This window comes from Ambystoma mexicanum, chromosome 8, assembly GCF_040938575.1.
Source record: "Ambystoma mexicanum isolate Mex_15411 chromosome 8, UKY_AmexF1_1, whole genome shotgun sequence".
In the NCBI taxonomy this organism is placed as follows: Eukaryota; Metazoa; Chordata; class Amphibia; order Caudata; family Ambystomatidae; genus Ambystoma; species Ambystoma mexicanum.
Genome location: NC_090929.1, coordinates 989,775,359 through 989,793,749, shown reverse-complemented (window position 1 = coordinate 989,793,749; position 18,391 = coordinate 989,775,359). Strand labels below are relative to the sequence as shown.

Here is an 18,391-nt window from a genome sequence, read left to right as displayed (position 1 = left end):
TTGTTTTGTCAAAATCAACAAGTTGAACTTAAGCCTATAATATAGCACCTCATGAAACTGAGCAATTGCATTGAACACTGATCAGCTGGGTCAGATTGAGATCTGTTAATGTGAATCTGGACAAGTAGGACACGTTGAGACCTGTTTGAAGTGATTCTTGAGCGAGCAGATAATGAGGGAAAAACCCTAGCCAAGTGAATACTTAAACCTTGCTTTCGAACACTGAGCTCTGAAGCCTTATATTGAATGCGGCAGTCTGGGAAAAATCTATCTGGTTGAATACCAGAGGTTGCAGACATATCCAAAGGCTCAGCGGGAGTTACTGAGAATCCAAGCTATAAGGTAAAGTAGTGAAATCAGAACATGATGAGATGGCTCAGAAGCAAGGGAGCTGGGAGAGCCCTGAACGATTAGAGGGAAAGCCGGAAGACCAAGAAGCTGCGAGTAAACCCCGGAAAAGCCTTTCCAACAAATGGTTATTTCTTTTATGTTTGAGATTAGGGATGAACATTTTAGAATAGAATTTGTGAACTCTTTTTTGCTCGACAGGGTTCTGAACAATCATGTTTTACCCAAGGGACTTGCAGGGAGGCTAGGGACTTAATGAGTGTAGGTTTGGAGCTTTCTGTTGGCCATATCCTTTGCACATTGTGTTATAGATTAGGGAGTCCTTGGAGGGTCAAAGACTTTTAAGATTAGGTTGAACTTTAGGATTTGGATATATATCTCTGGAGGTGGTGGGCACTGGGAGTATACCTCACTTTATGCTGCTGCTTTCCAGATGTGCAAACATCATTTTCTGTTAGGGAATCCCCAAGCTCCAATAGGAATTTGGTCCCTCTTCGACCTTGAAATCCACATTTATCTAAGCCCCTTATTGAAACCAAAATCTCTTTGTACCACGTGTGTCAATGCTCATCCCCCCTACAAAATGCAACTTGCTTGATATGCAGCACTGCAAGGCTTCTCTGTGATATTGAAAATAACCCCAGCCACAATTGAAAGTCTGTTGGATTGCACACTTATCCCATCACCAGCTAGTAACATATACCCACCGTTCTCAGGTCATATAATGGAGCTCCCTTAACAGAATTATATATCAGTTTGCACCTTTATGCAAGAGAGTCAGCATCTCTGGCCAAATCGTGCACCACACCTTGAAAATGGGTGTGAGATAGTCTTCCTTCTTATTGAGAGGGTAATTGTTGTTACTGTGCTTTGCTTCCATCCTCTGCACTCTGCATGTTAACCAGCGATAGCTCTGCAAGGATTAGGTGACACAAGCCTTTCGCCAATTCTACCAAAATCCACTGGAGCACAAAATAGCTATTCTATATAGGCCCTGGCTTCCTAGCTGGCCCTTCATCTTGGGTTGGACTAATAATATCTGTGCCTGACTACTCTTCTCCAATATATAGCCATAAGTTTTCATATAAAATTATTTGTTCGGGTGTACTTCTGGAAATTACATCTTTGCACAGGTATCCTGTCACAAAAGCCCCAGTGTGCATTTATTTAATACATTTACATTAAAATCTGTTACTCATTTGAAAATTCCACGCTTGAAAAAGGCCCTGGCCGCAAAACAGTCATTTTCAGTTGTTGCCCTTCCTTACTGGTGTTCAATTCCAATTTCTCTGAGTCTTGCACCTTCCCTACGATTTCTTTTAAACAAATAAAAACCTTACTATTTCTGCAATGCTTAGGGTAGATCTGTTTATTTTTTTATTTGTGAAAGTACTCTGATAATTGCTTTGATTGGTTTATTGTTCTGTTGCATGATAACATTGTGTATTTTTTTATACAGCACTCAGTGGGAATGCTTGCACTGCATGAAATATGTTTAATTATATACATATGCACAAATACTAAAAAAAAAGGCCAAATAAATAAATGGATGTCAATAAATGAGATCATGGGCCAAATTACCGGGTCATTACCGGACCTGGTATTTGTCCATTCCTGTGTGCCGGAAAGAATTCTTTCCCATTTAGCCCAATAGGCGAAATGGGAATGGGGAAGCCAGATGCACAGGCAACGTTTCTAACAGTGCTGGTACATCGGACATGCTATGCTTGCGGGTGCCTTTAATTCCGCCAGGTCAGACCTGGTGGAATGAAAGGCACCCGCGAGCACAACTCGGAGTTTGCTGTTCCGGATACAACGGTACCGGAAAGCTTACCGGTACCTTAGGATCCGGATCGGCAATCTCGAAATGAGGCCCTTTTTGTGTATTATGTTCAGATTGTGTACAGTGATTAATTGCTTCTGCATTGTTAGCACCTGGTACACTTAAATATTAGAACATCTAAGAAACCCTTCTTTCAAACAAATCTTTTTAACAGGGGTATTTATTGGTAAAATGAATAAAATGTATGGATTACAGCTCACCTAAAAATGTAATTCAATTTTATGACAAGAAGGACATTTGTTTCAAATATTGTAAGAAATTTCCTGATAGAAAGAACAGTAAGGTGTGCGCTCCCTGGTGACATTCTGGACTTGGCAGGTTCGAATCCAGTCATGGGCGCTCAGCCCTTCATCCACCATAGCTTGATATATGGAGAGTCATTAGATTTAGCAATAATAAACACGATTATTAGAGCACCAAGAAGAGGTGGCGAGTCTCTCATGGAGTACACAGTAAAAAACGGATATTATTTATTGATGTATTTAGGTTTCCCAAAAAATAATGAATTGTCATTTTAAGAATTTCAACTAAAAAAAGTGAACTGAAGGACTGATGTCTTATGTTAAGTTATTGGGTTTTATATAGAACAATGCTGCTATTGTAAGTCTCTTGGCGCTTTGGGGACTGCGTGAAATTTGTTGGTTTGGTTCAAATCTTGAGTAGTCTAGACACAGCTTTGTTCTCATCAAGTAGTAGAATCACTAAGTTGCTAATTGTGTGTATTGCATTTTGATTTACATTTCTCTTTCCCTGTAAATGTCAGGTTTAGAAGATCAGTGAGAAGCAGCAACAGCCTCATCTTGCCGACATTGACGAAACCACAAACCACCTGAAATGCCAAAGCACCTATGGATGAAAAAGATCTTCTAAAGTAAACCGGAAGAGGATTGCAGAAGGAAGCCGTCTGTTTCACTTTCAATCAAAAATAATTTGTGTGCTTGTATATACTTGAATTTGTAGGCTCTTTAGAATTTGTAGAATTATTTTACGTTAGTCTGTAAACGGTATGCACCTTTCATTATGTGTTATTTCACCAACCTTTTCCCACAACCAATGCCTTTGACACGGCTGAAAAATGATTTCAATATTAAATTTGATACAATAATTAAACTTAGAAATAACAAAAACATTACTTGAAAATCCTCTATAATCTGTTGGGAGGGGTCAAATTCGCTAACATTTATATTTATTATTTTGTTTGCTCATCATAGGAAACATGTTTTTTGTGAATGATACATTGGTAATTGAGACAATATTTAACTCTTTTATTAGGAATTTGTCAATCGCTCCATCACTGCATAACCACCTAGACCGGTTGATGCGTCCAGGATGAAACTCGTGATGACCAAACAGAGCATAGCAACTGCTGGGGCTCCTCTATGGAAACCCCACATGCCCCAGCACAACTCAAATAGAAGTTCCCCCGCACACTGGTCACACTGATTATGGCTACTTTCGATCCGTTTGCATGAACACCTCACGCGTGCATCTTGACTTTGCTCTGTTCATACTAAGTTCATCCGATGCTCTTGTGCTGAAGCAAAAAGGCTCTTGTCTAGCAAAATGGCAGGATTGGAATGATAAAATACCCTGTTACATGGCATCTAAGAGAGCAAAGTGAGAGCCACAGGATATCTTGGACATCACATTTGCTTTTTTTGTGTTTCATCAAAGGTCAAAACGGCAAATCTAACCTCCTTTGTTCCTGCCTACCAATTACAATATGCCAGTATTTTCAGACTACACACACTGCTTCGGATTATCAACATAAACATTACCCAATGTTTCTCCTTTCGAAATATTAATTATTATTTCTATCTAGAGAGCAACAGTTGAAGATATGGGGGAAGTAATAGTTGCAAAATTGAACTATACAGTTGATCTTAATTCACACGTTTAAGTGATTTAATCTGTAGTGTGCTTGCTATACAAATGGGTTGAATAGATTAAAAATAAAAAAAGAACGTACAAAGTAGTCTGAATTGCACGGGTCCCTTTCATGCCAGTCTTTTTGACTCTGTCACCACCTGCCAGTCCAGCCTGAAACACAGGAGAAAGTTCACTGCAGTAGGTCTCAACAGAAGCCTTTCAGCATCTTTCAACCTGGTCATTTATATGTGTATTCCATACACGGAATCCTCTTGTGGCAACGGTGAAAAAAGTGACTCATTGAAAGGCACTGCTATATCCACCAAGGGCACCTGGACAGTCATAGTTCTAACCAAGTAGTTAATTTCGCATTTTTTATGCACACTGTAATTTCTGATATCACTGTTACAGGAAACACTAGAGATTAAACCAAGCATTTTTCACATATTGGACACATGCAAGGTCCCCTTCGTACATAATAGTTGCTTAATGCATTTTTCCAACTTTGGATGCTAGGTATGTTTCTTTGTCATCTCTACCACATTACGGTGTATTCCTTTTTCCCTTTTACCACGTTGCTAAGAATAGCTCTAATTGCCAGAAAGCGGGAGGTCATTGTGCTTGTGGTGATGCCATTATGGACCTTACGGGCATGGGTCCTTCTCCTCAAAGTTCTCAATCGATTATTTAACCTTTCCTTGTCCTTTTCCATCGGTTATTGGATTTTACTGGGAACCCCACAGTCCTCACCAGACCAGTGACTTGTAGCTGATCCCAGCGGTTGCCTCTTTTAGTTGAAGTGTTCATGGTCTATGACCTGATAAGGCATTTATAACGCGCCTATACACACGTGTTTCAAGGCTCGAGGGGGTTTAATCTCTGGTTGAAAAATTAGTTTCAGAGACAGCAATATTACTCATTTACAGTGCTGTACCCCAGTTATATTTGCTCATTTCAGCCCATTGGCACCTTTTTTTGTGTGAATACATCTCCCATTGCAGAGTGCCACCTCATTTTTAAAGTGGCAAAAAGTAATCTAATTTTTATAATGTGAATTTGAGTTTATGTCATTTTTTTTACCGTTGATTAGATATAATTCTTTAACTGGTAAACATATCTAAATTAACGCTGTGTTGTTTCATGTTATTCAAAATTTTGTATGTTTATTTCTGGGCCACGGGTTATAACAGTCAAACCAAAATGGTGGTAATTTTAAATATGTTACAGGTTTTCCAGATGACTCCATGTCACCAGGGATACTATGTCCCAGTCCTGAGATTCTGTTTCTCCATCAATTGCCTTCTGGGAGTTATAGTGATGGGTCACTTTAATCGGACAAAGTGCACTGAAGAAAAAATAAAGTGCCTGTAGAATGCTGCATTTGGAGACATTGAAGGCCTGATTCTGAGCTGGTGCTAAATGCCACCACCATTCTGAGGGTGATGGGAAGAGTGGAGGAGAGATGTCCTGCAGCAGACAAGAAAAAACATGTAAAATGTGTGCAGATGAAGTGCTGCAGGGTTACCGTGCGCAGAGACCCCTGGCCCGAATACAAACTTCCAAGACACGTTTCTATAGTACAGAAAGTGTTGAGTTTGTGATCTGCTTAACACTTTATGCAATGTAGAAACTGACTAATTGAATAGAAAACATATACTGCCTGCTTACAATGTGCACAGTCTGCCATCTTGTGGCCCTTTATTTTATTTTTTAAAACATTGTTTTTATTGGTTAAAACTTAATCCAACCTTTAACAAATCCATTTTAAAAGATTTCATCCACAAAATAAATACAATCAAGAATTCAACTACATCAAGTAAGTTCTAAATTACAAAATTCAAAACAGAGAATAAAGTAATCACCTTCCTTACTAACACGTGTAAATCAAGAAAAAACAAACTAAGGTTCATTACAGTGAAGAAGTGATTCTAACAATATACACACTGCATTCACAATTGATGTGGTTGAGCCAGGCAAACAATAATTCCATAATTGATTTCTTCCTAAAAACGGACCCTTCTTAAATTTAAAACATGCTCTTACCCTTTTTGTTTCCAGAGCTTGACACTCTAAAACTATATGGTTACTAGTTTCTTTGGACTGGCTGCAGAATCTACAGTTGACAGCTTCAGAATAAACAGGACCATACCTCAAAAGATTTTCCTTTGTCCACAGTAAATTCAATCAAAATCTCATTAAAGTATAACGCGTGGCTCTGCTGGCATATATTGAAAAATATGGAGCCAAAATTTCCAATTTTTTTATAGTCCTATTTTAAATGACCTAGGAATTGATAAGCATGGAATTCATCCAACATATTTGCCTGATCTAAAGCATATAGATATTTCTTTACTTTATCCAGATTGCCCACCAAGCCACCCTCAGTACATCCCAATTCCTTCAATAGTAGGTGAGCGATGCTCTTGATTTCACCCACCACACGGATACCCCCCTCTTCGCAAGCTTTTGCAAAATTGCACCACAGTGAATTGGGTATTGGTGCCAGCATTTTCCCATAAAGAGATAGATATTTCCAAAATGCTTGCGCCTTAAGGGAGGCTACACCCAATTCATACCAAATAATTGATTGCAACGTCGAGGGGGGAAGGCAAAGGATTATTCTCCGAATCAAGGCTTCAAGATATGGGAGATAGTCCAATACAGTCAGATCATAGATCTGTGTCCCATAAAGTAGTTTTGGTACCACGTTTCCTTCATAGAAGCGTTTGCATGGCAATAAGGAACATTTCCCAAATTTTGAATCTACCCTATGTGGCTGATTTAATAGCTTTGTTGTTTTCGAGAGTAGCCATGATCTCACTAGAGTGGACAGAGGTTTAGAGAAAATCTTGAAGCCTATACATACAATCAATCCTCTGCACCGGATTTGATGCCACATGCCATTTAAAGGCAGTCTGTTTCATACAATGTGTCAAATGCCTGACCTTTGTCTTGGCCGCATTGATGGTTATAGAGTTTGCCTTGGCAAAGGCTAGAAATCCAGTCAAAAGTCTTTGGAGGCCAATGAGAGTATTATCAAACACAATGAAATAATCAGCGTATCCTGTCCACAGCAACCTGATATTTGCAATGTTGGGAGTTGCTAAGGCCCTAGATTGTACATAAGAGTCTAAATCTGCCTTATAATGAGTGTAACAAAAGGGGGCCCAGATACACCCCTGTCTAACTGCTCTATGCGTTTTAACCGGGCATGACAGATGACCCTCCTGGTTTAATATTACTTGAATCATTGAATTAGTGTGAAGTGCTACCAACAGCCTGAGCAGCCCTGATGGGATACCCCATTTCTTATGTTTTGACCACAGCAGTGAGTGATTATCTGCATCAAAAGCTGCCGCTAAATCAATTGAAGCAAATAAAACCTGATTCCCCCCTTTGCCCCAGCCTGCCCCGGGATGCATTTCAACAATAAACCATTCAGTTTGGTACCCATCCGCTTTCTAAAACCAGTCTGCCAGTTTGATATTAAGTTATGGCTAGTCCCCCAAGACTCCAGATGTTCCAGTAACAAGCATGAGAACAAGCATGAGAACATTTTAGTATCCACATCCAGAATGGCACTTGGACTGTAATTCATTGGCTGGGACCTATCCCCCTTTTTATAGATGGGAATAATGTGTGGCCTTTCCCAAAAGGGAGGATATTTTCCCCTCTTAATAGTATCTCCAAACAGGATAGACAGAATGACTGCCCATACTGTTGGATTTGCTTTGAAAAGTAGATTTGTTAATCCATTTGGATCTGGTGCCCTCGAGTTACTAATGGCACCAATTAATTTCACAAGTCTCTCCTGTGAGAGATCAAAAACCAAAGGTACATCGTTTGACATCTCTCTCCCCAGGGCAACTTTTCTTATTATAGGGGGTAGGGCATATAATGCTGCAAAATGGTCAATCCAGTCCTTTTCTGCGACTGCGTTAACCAGAGTTTTTATCCACTAATGTTTCTAACATTTGTTCACCATCTAACTGGAGCCTTTGAATTTTGGACCCTTGCAACCAATTTTTGTAGCCTTGCTCAAGTTTCTTAATTTGAGTAGTTTATTCTCGGGAAGAGATAAAGGGATATTTATTAATACGCCTCCTTCCAGCTCTCATTTGTCTTCGTCTGAGGACCAGTTCCCTTTTGTACACATGTATGTAGGATGACAGCCTAGACGCTGCTTAACCCTTCCTGGGAATTATAGGTTCGATAACACTGGAAATGAAGCATCCAAAACAATCAACCATAAGGTCTGATTGCATTTCCTGTGTAGTTTTCCCCCCAATCATACTCGCAAGTGATTGATTCACTCTGGCAAGCATATTTGTTGACCATTTAAGATTGCCCTGGGTATTGAGTATGGCCAAACAACCCCCTATCAATGACGGGATATTGGCTGTTACAATTGTCAGAGGGTCAAAGGCAGCAGTTAAGATGGAATGATCACTGCATGTCGTTTTAGTGACTTCAAAAAGAGAACACATGTCCAACATCCACTTATCCACAAAGATATAACCAATGATAGAGGCACTCTTCCCATTTGACCATGTCGCGGAAGCCGGAATGTCCCCCTTTACAGTGCCATTCAGGGAAGAAGACTCATACTGGTAAGACACTCCTCCCATAACTTGCCATTTGGTGTTTTCTGATCTTTTTTTGCAGTGGACATTAGAGTCTCTTTCCCCAGTGAAAGACAGTTCAAGTTAAGATCACCCACCAGCACCACATGACCCAAGGGAGCGATGTTCTACCATTGTGCTACACAACGTAAGATAGATTCTATTAATGCGGTTCATGTCACCATACCCGCATGCCAGTATATGTTAAACACCAAAAGGTCCACATGCAAAGAACCAAGGAATCTAATATGGGGTGCCAGAACTGAGAATCTCAGATCATATCGAGAAACCATTCTGATATAAGGGGAGAGTTTAATCATAGTTCATAGGCCCCCTAGAGGCGACAGGTGATCCCCTGACAAGCCGGTTGGTGCACCACTTCATATCCATCAAAAGCTGGCTGAACTATAAGCCATGTTTCCTGTAACAACAAAAGAGAATGGTTTCTAAACAAAGCAGATAATGTACAGTTCGTAAACAATTGAGTATGACCTCGAAAGTTAAATGGGAGTATCGAAATAGAGGTATGTAGGATATTTTGTGTAGATTTGGGGTCTGGCGGTATTTTCTTACCGCCAACAATAATGGTAATTTGGTGATGACTACTCCTTGTATTTAGATTGGGTTTGGCGTTATTTCTTTTCAGTGACCATTCCTTATTACATTATATGGGATGATTTAGTGGTATACATTATTGTTGGTAATTTAGTGGTGAGCATGATTTTTCAGTTTTATTTATGACCCCAGTATACACAAAACCTTACTTATTCTTATAATGTTCTTGTGATCTATAGAGGGCCTTGGACCTACATTCAGAAACACCACAATTTCACATATAGCATTCTCAATAACCTGTGGTATTATCACTGATTTATATACATCAGTGCACTATGCTTCCATAGGCCTCATTACAAATGTATTACTGGTTCATGGACCCCCAGTAATCTATATTTTGTATTAAATTCCACTCAGACACCATGAACTGAGTGAACACACGCACACAGCTATTTATCACTGCTAGTTCTATCTATTCCATCTGCATGGGAAACATGACACATGTATTACCTAAAAATCTTCCCCCTTTCACGAGATATTATTCTAAATGTACCAAGAAAAGCCAAAAATAAAAACACTGTACACGATCTACGTATATCATTTGTATTATAACAGTTGCATTTCAAAGTAAAGCTCTTACCCTTTTGTACATTGGGGTTACGGCATTGTCTGTAACAAAAAGAAGAGAAAAAATACAGCGACAGAACAACATTCACTTTGCAACATTGCAGCGTGGCAATTAAACACAGAGGATTCCCTTTTTCTAATCTGCCTGCCTGATATTTTTAGAAGGTCATTCGTACAGCACCATGCAGTAACCTCAATTCACTTTGGATATTTACCAGTTATCTGTCCCCCACGCGACCTCCCTTCGCTCGCCTCCGAAGAATGGGCCCAGGGTTGTCTTTGTAATCTTGAAAGCTTGAAGTGCACAGTGAGAACATGGAATTCTCAAGCCGGTGCTAAGTGAGACTGGGCACGCCTGCCTCACAGCCCAGTCTCAGATCCTCCGTCTCGGCAGCTCAGCAAAAGCGATATCAACTTTTTTCTGTCAGACTTTGCCCAGCAGAACTCTGCTGCTTACGCAGCCTATCTGCAGATATACTTCCCTCCAATCATATTAGCAGAAAGTGTATTAGGTTGACACCCCTGTGTCACAAACAATGGGATCTTCATACTGTAATAACTGTTTCTGTTTGATTTCCTGTTGCCTTCATGTCCTTCACATTCAGCGCAGCCAGAGAAAATCAGAGAAAAATGCATGTTTCAAATCGAATTTCAAGACATGTATTTCCACTTCATTTCCACCTAGAGATTACATTATAATGTTACTGAGTTAGTACTAGTGATTAGTATTTGTTAAATAAGTCAGTCAATTAGATAGCTAATGTAGTCTCCTATGAATGAGGCATTTAAAGTAAGAGAAAAATAAAAACAAATTGGTGCACATTTACGCTCTATAATGAGCTTTTTGGCTGCAACATGAATTCCATACCTTACATGCCTCCTACAGCCATATATTCATCTGTTCTGTTGGCAACATAAAATGACTATATGTGTGTGCCACATTATTGCTGGCAATAGAATGCTATCACATTCAGTGAAGCGCTATACTTCAAAACACTATAAATTATACTACAGGTATGAGTTGATCACATTGTACCTCTTTTGATTCTAAGTTACTAAATAAGTGGCCAATAGTCTAAGGCATAGTCTGCAGAAATAACCATGATCAGTTCTGCCTTTTCTCTGAAGGCAATATTTTCTTTTTTAAGGCAAGGACGCCCACTGAGCTTTCCCCGATATCAGGCAGATGACTTTCACCCCCACCTTTCCACTCCTCTGCGGTCTCTCTTGATCCACTTTAGTGGCATAAGGCAGCAAATCATACCCCAAACAATGTAGACTGTCCCGTTCCTTTATCAGAGTATCCATCACCAATTTGGATTTTAGAATGATCACTGCACAATCAAACCTTGCCCGGCCCGGAAAGAACACTCTTTCAACATCTCCTGACTTAAGTGCTGCCAATGCAGGTACCCCCTGTAAGAGTGAAAGGAGATTTGAATGATTCAGCACTGAACTGCAGGTTTCCAGAATAACACTGTTAATGGCCACCGCCAGAGATTCATTTTGACGAGTTTATTGTTTGGAAAGAGCCTGTGAGGCCGTTGGGCCCAAGGTGTTCTTGGTGACTGAGTAGAAAGAGGATCAAGTTTGTGTAAACCTGCTGTTTGAAAGTGTCCACCAGACAGATCATTAAGATCATTACAAGGCAGAGTAGGGGCAACCTCCTGAGACAAAGGGCCCAAAACCTCACCCCCTGAAACTTTCCCCCCAGTGTACTGCTGGCCTGGTTTAATGGGAGGTTGCCAGAGTCCCTTGCTGTCGATTGTTGAGCAGCTGTTGATGTATTTTTTTGAGATGCCATAAAGTTCCTTGCTGCTGCATGGATGTCATATGGTCAAATCTGAACAAGAAGAACTCCATGAAAACAGTATTCGATTGAGTCTCCCTTTGTATTCCCGGAGAGAGACCAGAATACATAGTACCTGATTAATTTCATTACACAGGCCTTCCTTGTTCTCTTGGGACCCATCATCCATTTTGCATATCATGGCTGAGAGTCTCTGTGGCGGTAATACTGATGGAGAGGGTGCCGGAGAGGATGCACAAATGTCAATTCCTGAACCCTCCTGACTTCTTAATTGTGTAGGGAAAAATTGAGGTGACATCTCTGGAGGCGTGTCTGCCATTGGCTCACTTCGTACAGTGACATTGTGCCCCTTGAACTGAGCCTCCCAATTAGTTAACATAGTCACAGGCAAAGTGGTTGCCCTATTTTGCAAAGTATGCAGCTGCATGCCGCCTCCCCTCATATTTGGGGGCACTGGAGACTGAAGTAAGTGTGATGTTAGTGACGCTGTGTGTACTTGTGATTTGGGCGGAAGCACAGTTCCTTCCGCAGATGGGGAATTGCAATGTTGCGTCCCACCTTCCCTCGTGCAAGGGGTAACTGGGACTTGAGGCAAAGGTAGAGTTGGAGGCACAGTGTCTGATGGTGTCGGAAAAAGTTGTGATTAAGTCCTGAACGTCACTTTTCTTTTTCAAGGGTTTTTTCCCTTTCAACAATGAGGTAGACTTGACAGACAAGCCTCTTTCTGGCGGGGATGATAGCAGAGGTAGGGTTAGTGTTAGTAACATTTCCTCATCCAAGATGGGAGCGGAGGCCATACTCAGCCCTACTCCTTCGCTCCATAAATCGCACATGGATTCTGACTCCATTTTAGGAGAAACAAAGGAAGGAGAGAATAACTCACTGTTTCACAGGAGCAGCAGCGGTCAGTACACGTCTGTGTTAAGAGCCCACCACTCTCTACACACCCAATACACTGCTCGCACACCGAGTGCGCTCTGCACCGGTGGGAGGATTTTATACATAGTCAAGCAACTTCTGGTGAAAACGATAGAGAGTGTAGACAGACTGCAGCCAGGAAAGCAAAATCACGTTGCACTCGTTAGAAAGCCGCCAAGCAGTTTGTGCAGATACAGCAACACACCCAACGCACTGCTCGCACACCGCCTTTAGTGGCACTTTTTTATTGTAATATCTTTTTATGGTAGTCTTCTGATACACAGGTGGTTTTTTTCTTCAAGATCTAATCCTTTGGAAGCAATACCACCTCTTTTCTACCCTGACGGGTCCCGTACTTTAGCACCTATTGTGTTAGGTGCAAATGTGCTGTTAGGTGAGTAGAATAAGCATGCTATCACTGCTCAGTGTTTGATGTGGTCACTAGGACCTTTGCCAAGACATAAAGTGGGGAGGTGGCTTGGAGAACCTCCTTCACGAAAGGACACTTTTCTATTTTTGCATTCCCCTCAGTATCGGGCCCTGAGTCATCCGGTAACACTATAAAACTAAATTCTTCACTTGCATGTTTTATACTCCATGTACAGATAATCCTACAGTGTTTTTTGTCGCATGTTTAAAGGTTTCTAAACCAGTAGTCTTCAAAAAGGGAGTACAGTAACTGCTTTTCATAGAAAATATAAGCAGAAATGGCATCTGGGGGGCCCAATAACAATATTTTTACTCGGGAGGAGGTGGGCAGTCAGCAACAACATTTTTACTCAAGGGAGGTGCTTGGCATACAAAAAAATAGAATACCACTGGTCTAAGTACACACCGGCCTTCCACGGACAAAAAATCAATTTGTCAGCGCTTTGAATACCTTAGAAAGGCAATGGAATTGACTCCTGTAGATTTTTCCATTTCTGTTCCTGTTAGGTCAGGGTACGCCTATTTTGATGGGCTGTTGAAGCTTGACACTTCGGGGTGGGGTCAAATGATATCACTTCCTGTGATGTCATCAGAGGTCAAGGGTCGTGTGATGTCACTTCTGCTACCCCTTGCGTTTTGTTGAAATGACGTCCCTGTGACAGTAGGTCGGTGGTCCACATGCCCTAGCCCAAGCTTGGAGATCCCTGCTACATGAAGACAGTGTGGCCAGACGAAAATTTACTGTATTAGTGGTGAGACCGCCTACCCTTTGCATTTGAGGGAGTCTCAGATTCACCGGAGAATGGATGAAATGAGGGACTTCACCCATTTTCATGGAAGTCTTTTGACACCCCTTAGTGGACAGGAGAGGCGACCTACAGCACATTGTGTGACAAGGGTTGGTGCGAGCCCACAGTCTCAGTATGCACTGGACATGTGAGAGTGCTGCTGTACATTAAAGTGGTGTGTTCCTGTGCTCCCAAGCCTGGTTGAATTTCCGTAGTTGCGTTTTCTAGATGGATGGTGTACTGAGCGCGCTTAGATCATACATCAATGGGGTGTGACACTTGCATGTTTTATACCAATGTGACATGGAGAGATTCATTTATATTTGTCTTTACTGGGATGTGATACGTTACCACCACATGCAGAATTGCTTCTCAGCACCAAGAGCAAATGGGGGCGGAGGGAGCGGGGAAAGGGAAGGGCAACATGGAGCCCATTTACGTGATACAATGTTACATTCCTGAGTTGAATGCATACAATAGCAAACAGCTTCCAACAGCAGAAAGGTGGTGCATCAGAGCCAAAAGTGGGCACTCTAAAAGAAATAAGCGAAGGCCTGTGGAGGGGAATGATCATAGAAACCACAGGTGCAGTGGTAACAGTCCAAAGGACCCATTTGGCTGGCGGAGCCCTCATGTGGCTGGGAAAGCCTTGGAGGAAGGAAGATCTACATTTTTCCCTGAATCTGGGATAAGGTGCTTGTGTTCAATCTCTTCCGGAAGGTCATTCCACAATTTCACCTTCCCCTATCTTTCGAAAACGTTTTGACCAATGACTGGCTCTGTCACGTTGGCTTTGAACCATGTTGTCACATAAGTTTAGTTCATTTGAATTTCAGCACAATTAAGTTTGATTCATAAATTAATGTATGCATAAATATGTTAACTTTAGATAACTATAACATGGAGAAAAGTGAATTAAAGGAAAGTTTTTTGTGTGGTTTGAAATGATGTCAGAACCCATCATAATCAATGGGACTCCTCCGTCATGACCAGAGAAGACCAGTCTGCCCATCCAAACTCACATGATTGACTGACAGGCCATTCCAATCATGACTGGACAAGAAGTCCAGAGAAGGACCAAACACAATTAGTACCTGGTGAGGGGGTGTGGCTGGATCCCAGCCAATAGGGAGGCTCAGAGTGCGGGCCTTACCAGACGGTAATCCCGCTGCCCTGATCGTCCTCAGGGCTGGCAGCCGCCATCTCCCCTGGCCCGGAAATTGGGTAAGTGTTCCCCTTCCCACTCCTCTTTCCCCCTTTCCACAGATTTCCCTCTCCCCCCCAAACTCCTTCCCTCCACTTACCTCTTTTTTGGCTCCTCGTTGGAAGCGACGCACTGGAAACACTTCTATGTCCAGTGCGTCCTCTCCCAATCCATGACACGCCATCATGGAAAGGAAGAAGTGACTATGTTATCCCTTCTCCTTTCCATGGCGGTTATTTATTTTGTTTACATTTTTTTTCTATTTTTTGAATGGCCGCCATGGAAAGGAGGGGGAAAGGACTACCTTCTCCCTTTCCATGGCGGCCATTTTTTTCGTTTACTTGTAACTATTTCCAATGGCCGGCATGGAATGAGAGAATGGACTACGTTCTCCCGTCCTTGACAGGCCTTTTTTTTTCTTGGTTGCAAAACGCGCAACCAAGAAAATTGCTTTTAGTACCCCGGTCCAACAGGCTGGGGTACTAATAGCAATCATTCCCAAGGTAGGGGGCATTACTGAGTCAGGTAATGCCCTGGGGCCTTTGTTAAAGCTGTAACTCGGTAATGCCACCCCTCCACCCCCGACTCAGGGATTATTGCTTAAATAGTACACAATGAGGCCATGCTGGTGTATTAACAGGTTTCTTATTGTGCATGAGATAAACATATACATAGATTGTCAGCTGAGATTTGGGAAGCGCATTATAACAAGCCACAGAAGTTGTCAGAAGGAGCTCTGAGGTCTTGCTTCAGAGGAGCAACTTGTAAAGACTAATCATTATTAGTACCCGGAGAGAGTCAAGCAGAATGCAAGACGCATTCTGATTGGCTCTCGCCGGGTCCTTACCCGGCCGAGAATCCTTCGATTCTCGGCCGGGACTCCAGCTGCCTTGTCCTCGGCGGGGGAGCGTGGCAGCCCCTCAGCCAATGAGAAGGCTCGAAGCGGGGCCATCCCCGTTCCGAGCCTCCCCAAGGCTGAGAGGCTGCCTCCGCCCCCCGCGGGGGACTCGGGTAAGCTTTTTTTTCCCCCTTCCCTCCCTCCTCCCTACCCCACCCCACTTACCTTCTTGCTCCTGCGTCCCTGGTGGGGGACGATGGCAGCCTCCAGCAGTGTGGAGACTCCGCGCCTCCACACAGCTGGAGGCATCCATCGTTCCCTGGCAGGGAGGAAGGTACGTTTTTTTTTCTCCCACCTTTCCCTCCCTCCCGCCCTCCCAACCCCGCTTACCTTCTGCTTCTTTTTTTTTCGGGAACGGACGCGCTGGGAACACTTGTGTTCCCAGCGCGTCCGCTCCCGAAGGCCACCATGGAAAGAGAAAACGGACTCCCGTTTTCCCTTTCCCGGCGGCCATTTTCTTGTTTGTTTTTTTTTTCTGTCCCAAAACGCTGCAGCGTTTCGGGACAGAAAAAAATGCTTTTAGTGCCCCGGTCACGCACATAATGCGGGCCGGCGTACTAATACCAATATAACCCTCGCGGCGGGGGCATTACCTGAGTCGGTAATGCCCCCGCCGCTCGGGTTATATTGCTTAAATATAAAAGCATATTTGGCCTGGATCCAAGTCGGCATCAGCCAGACACTTTTCATAACAGTAACAAACTTTTGGCCCATCTGGAGCTCAGGCCACAAACCTTGCGGTTACATGGTTACATTTTGCATTATGTCATAATACAGGTCGGTGAGCATGCCACTTCTATGTAGAGAGAACAAAGCAAGTATTTCTATGCCATATAAGGAATTGCTGGGGAGCGTGACGTGTGTTACTAGGGAAGCAGAAAAGAAGAACGCATTATATATATATATATATATATATATATATATGAATATATATATATAAGCCATCCAAAAAGTGCTCTTCCTATGGAAACACCAACTTAACCATAACTACATGGCCACTACCATGGCCATGTAATATATATTGCCACATCAATGTAAAGGCCCTATACAGCCAATCAACACTGGAGTTAATGTATGACTTTAGCAGCTAAATGATGAGGGAGATTACTGTCCAACTAGATTTGAAATATACTTACTGCCGGCCCCCAGACAACTCGTGCCTAGCACTTACTCTAACTTCAGCACTGAAAGCCTCGGAAATGCCACCACTGGTCTTGCTGCGAGTTATGTACCTCCTTTCCCTACACGCCCCTCTTCCTCCTGCCCCAAACACGCCTCCTAATCCTAGCGCTAAATAAGTAAAAGAAGCAGTGAACTGATCATGGTTTGCTTTTCATATCTCTCCTATAACTTCCTTTGGAGTAGCCCGATCCCTTGGAAGTGCTGCGTTTTTAGCTTCCCTGAAGGCTTGTGCACACTCCTTTCTTGATTGAAAAACAGTCTGAACCGGGTTGTCGCCCACTTATGACGTCACAGTTAAGTGCTAGCCAAAAAGGACACGTTATATTGAAAATGTAACGTGTTGGGTGGACCCACCACTCACTGTCCCTCCTCTGAATTCCTTTACAATATCCCATACATAGCACCAAGGTGAATAACACCACAATATACTCACAGGGTAACAGACGTCTTTGTCCACCTAGCCTCCTCATTTCCTTTCCTTTTGAAGGAAATTGCAATCGTGATGGTAGGGTAAGGAGAGTGAAACTGATTATGGTACACAATAAAAAGTATGTCATTTTCCACCACTTGCCCTTCATGTGCACCCGCCTTTATAATTCAGTGGAGAAAAAGGCCTGCAGCTAGGGGAGACATACTGAGGCCTTTGAGCGTGCTGCGCTCTATAACAAATTAATAACATAGCATAACATAACTTCTGTGTTTCCCTGGCGTGAAGGGTTAGTCGGGTGGAGGGGGAGTAGGATGGTGGGAGAAGTGGTGTGCTGTTGGCGGCTTCAGTTCGGAATACACCGTGCGCTGAGTTTTAGTGCGAGTATCGGATCGGGCGAGACCTCATGTGCTGTAGGTGCTGGTTATGTGTTGTTTGCGTGTTGTTGATGCAGTGAGGTAAAGTGCATGCGGGTTGCTGGGTGAGAGATGGTTGTGTGAGTTTTGGGTTGGTTGAGTATGCAAAAGTTTGAAACTTGGGTTAGTGGGGTCTGTATCCTGGTTGTAATACTTCTTGTTCCGTTTGAGCTGTATTCCTGTGGGTGGGGTTGTTGCTGATTCGTTATAGGCCGTCTGAATGTAGTGTGTGATGGTGGGGCGGTGTCCCAGCTGTATCCTAATGAGCATTGTATGGTGTGATAGGTATGTGTGATTTTTTTCCCTCTGGTGTGGGAGCTGCGGTTGGGTGCTCCCTCTTCCCTTGCTATCTGTTGTGACATTGGTCTGTTGGAGGTTGGTGTGGTTGGGGGGTGCTGTTACTGCGATGTCCTAGTACTTCCGTCTTGGTCAGCCTATGTGTTCAGTCTTAAGTG

The 18,391-nt window shown here is 42.7% G+C and overlaps 1 protein-coding gene across 1 annotated transcript in view; it reads left to right on the top strand.

Moving 5' to 3' along the window:
- The window catches only part of LOC138473704 (cysteine-rich motor neuron 1 protein-like), a 216,410-nt gene extending 213,090 nt beyond the window's left edge, over positions 1–3,320 (top strand). Inside the window, exon 5 of the mRNA XM_069612189.1 lies at positions 2,955–3,320. Coding sequence (XP_069468290.1) covers positions 2,955–2,971 — 17 coding nt within the window. The 3' untranslated portion in view covers positions 2,972–3,320. The remainder of the gene's footprint in view (positions 1–2,954) is intronic.
- Positions 3,321–18,391: the final 15,071 nt, after the last annotated feature.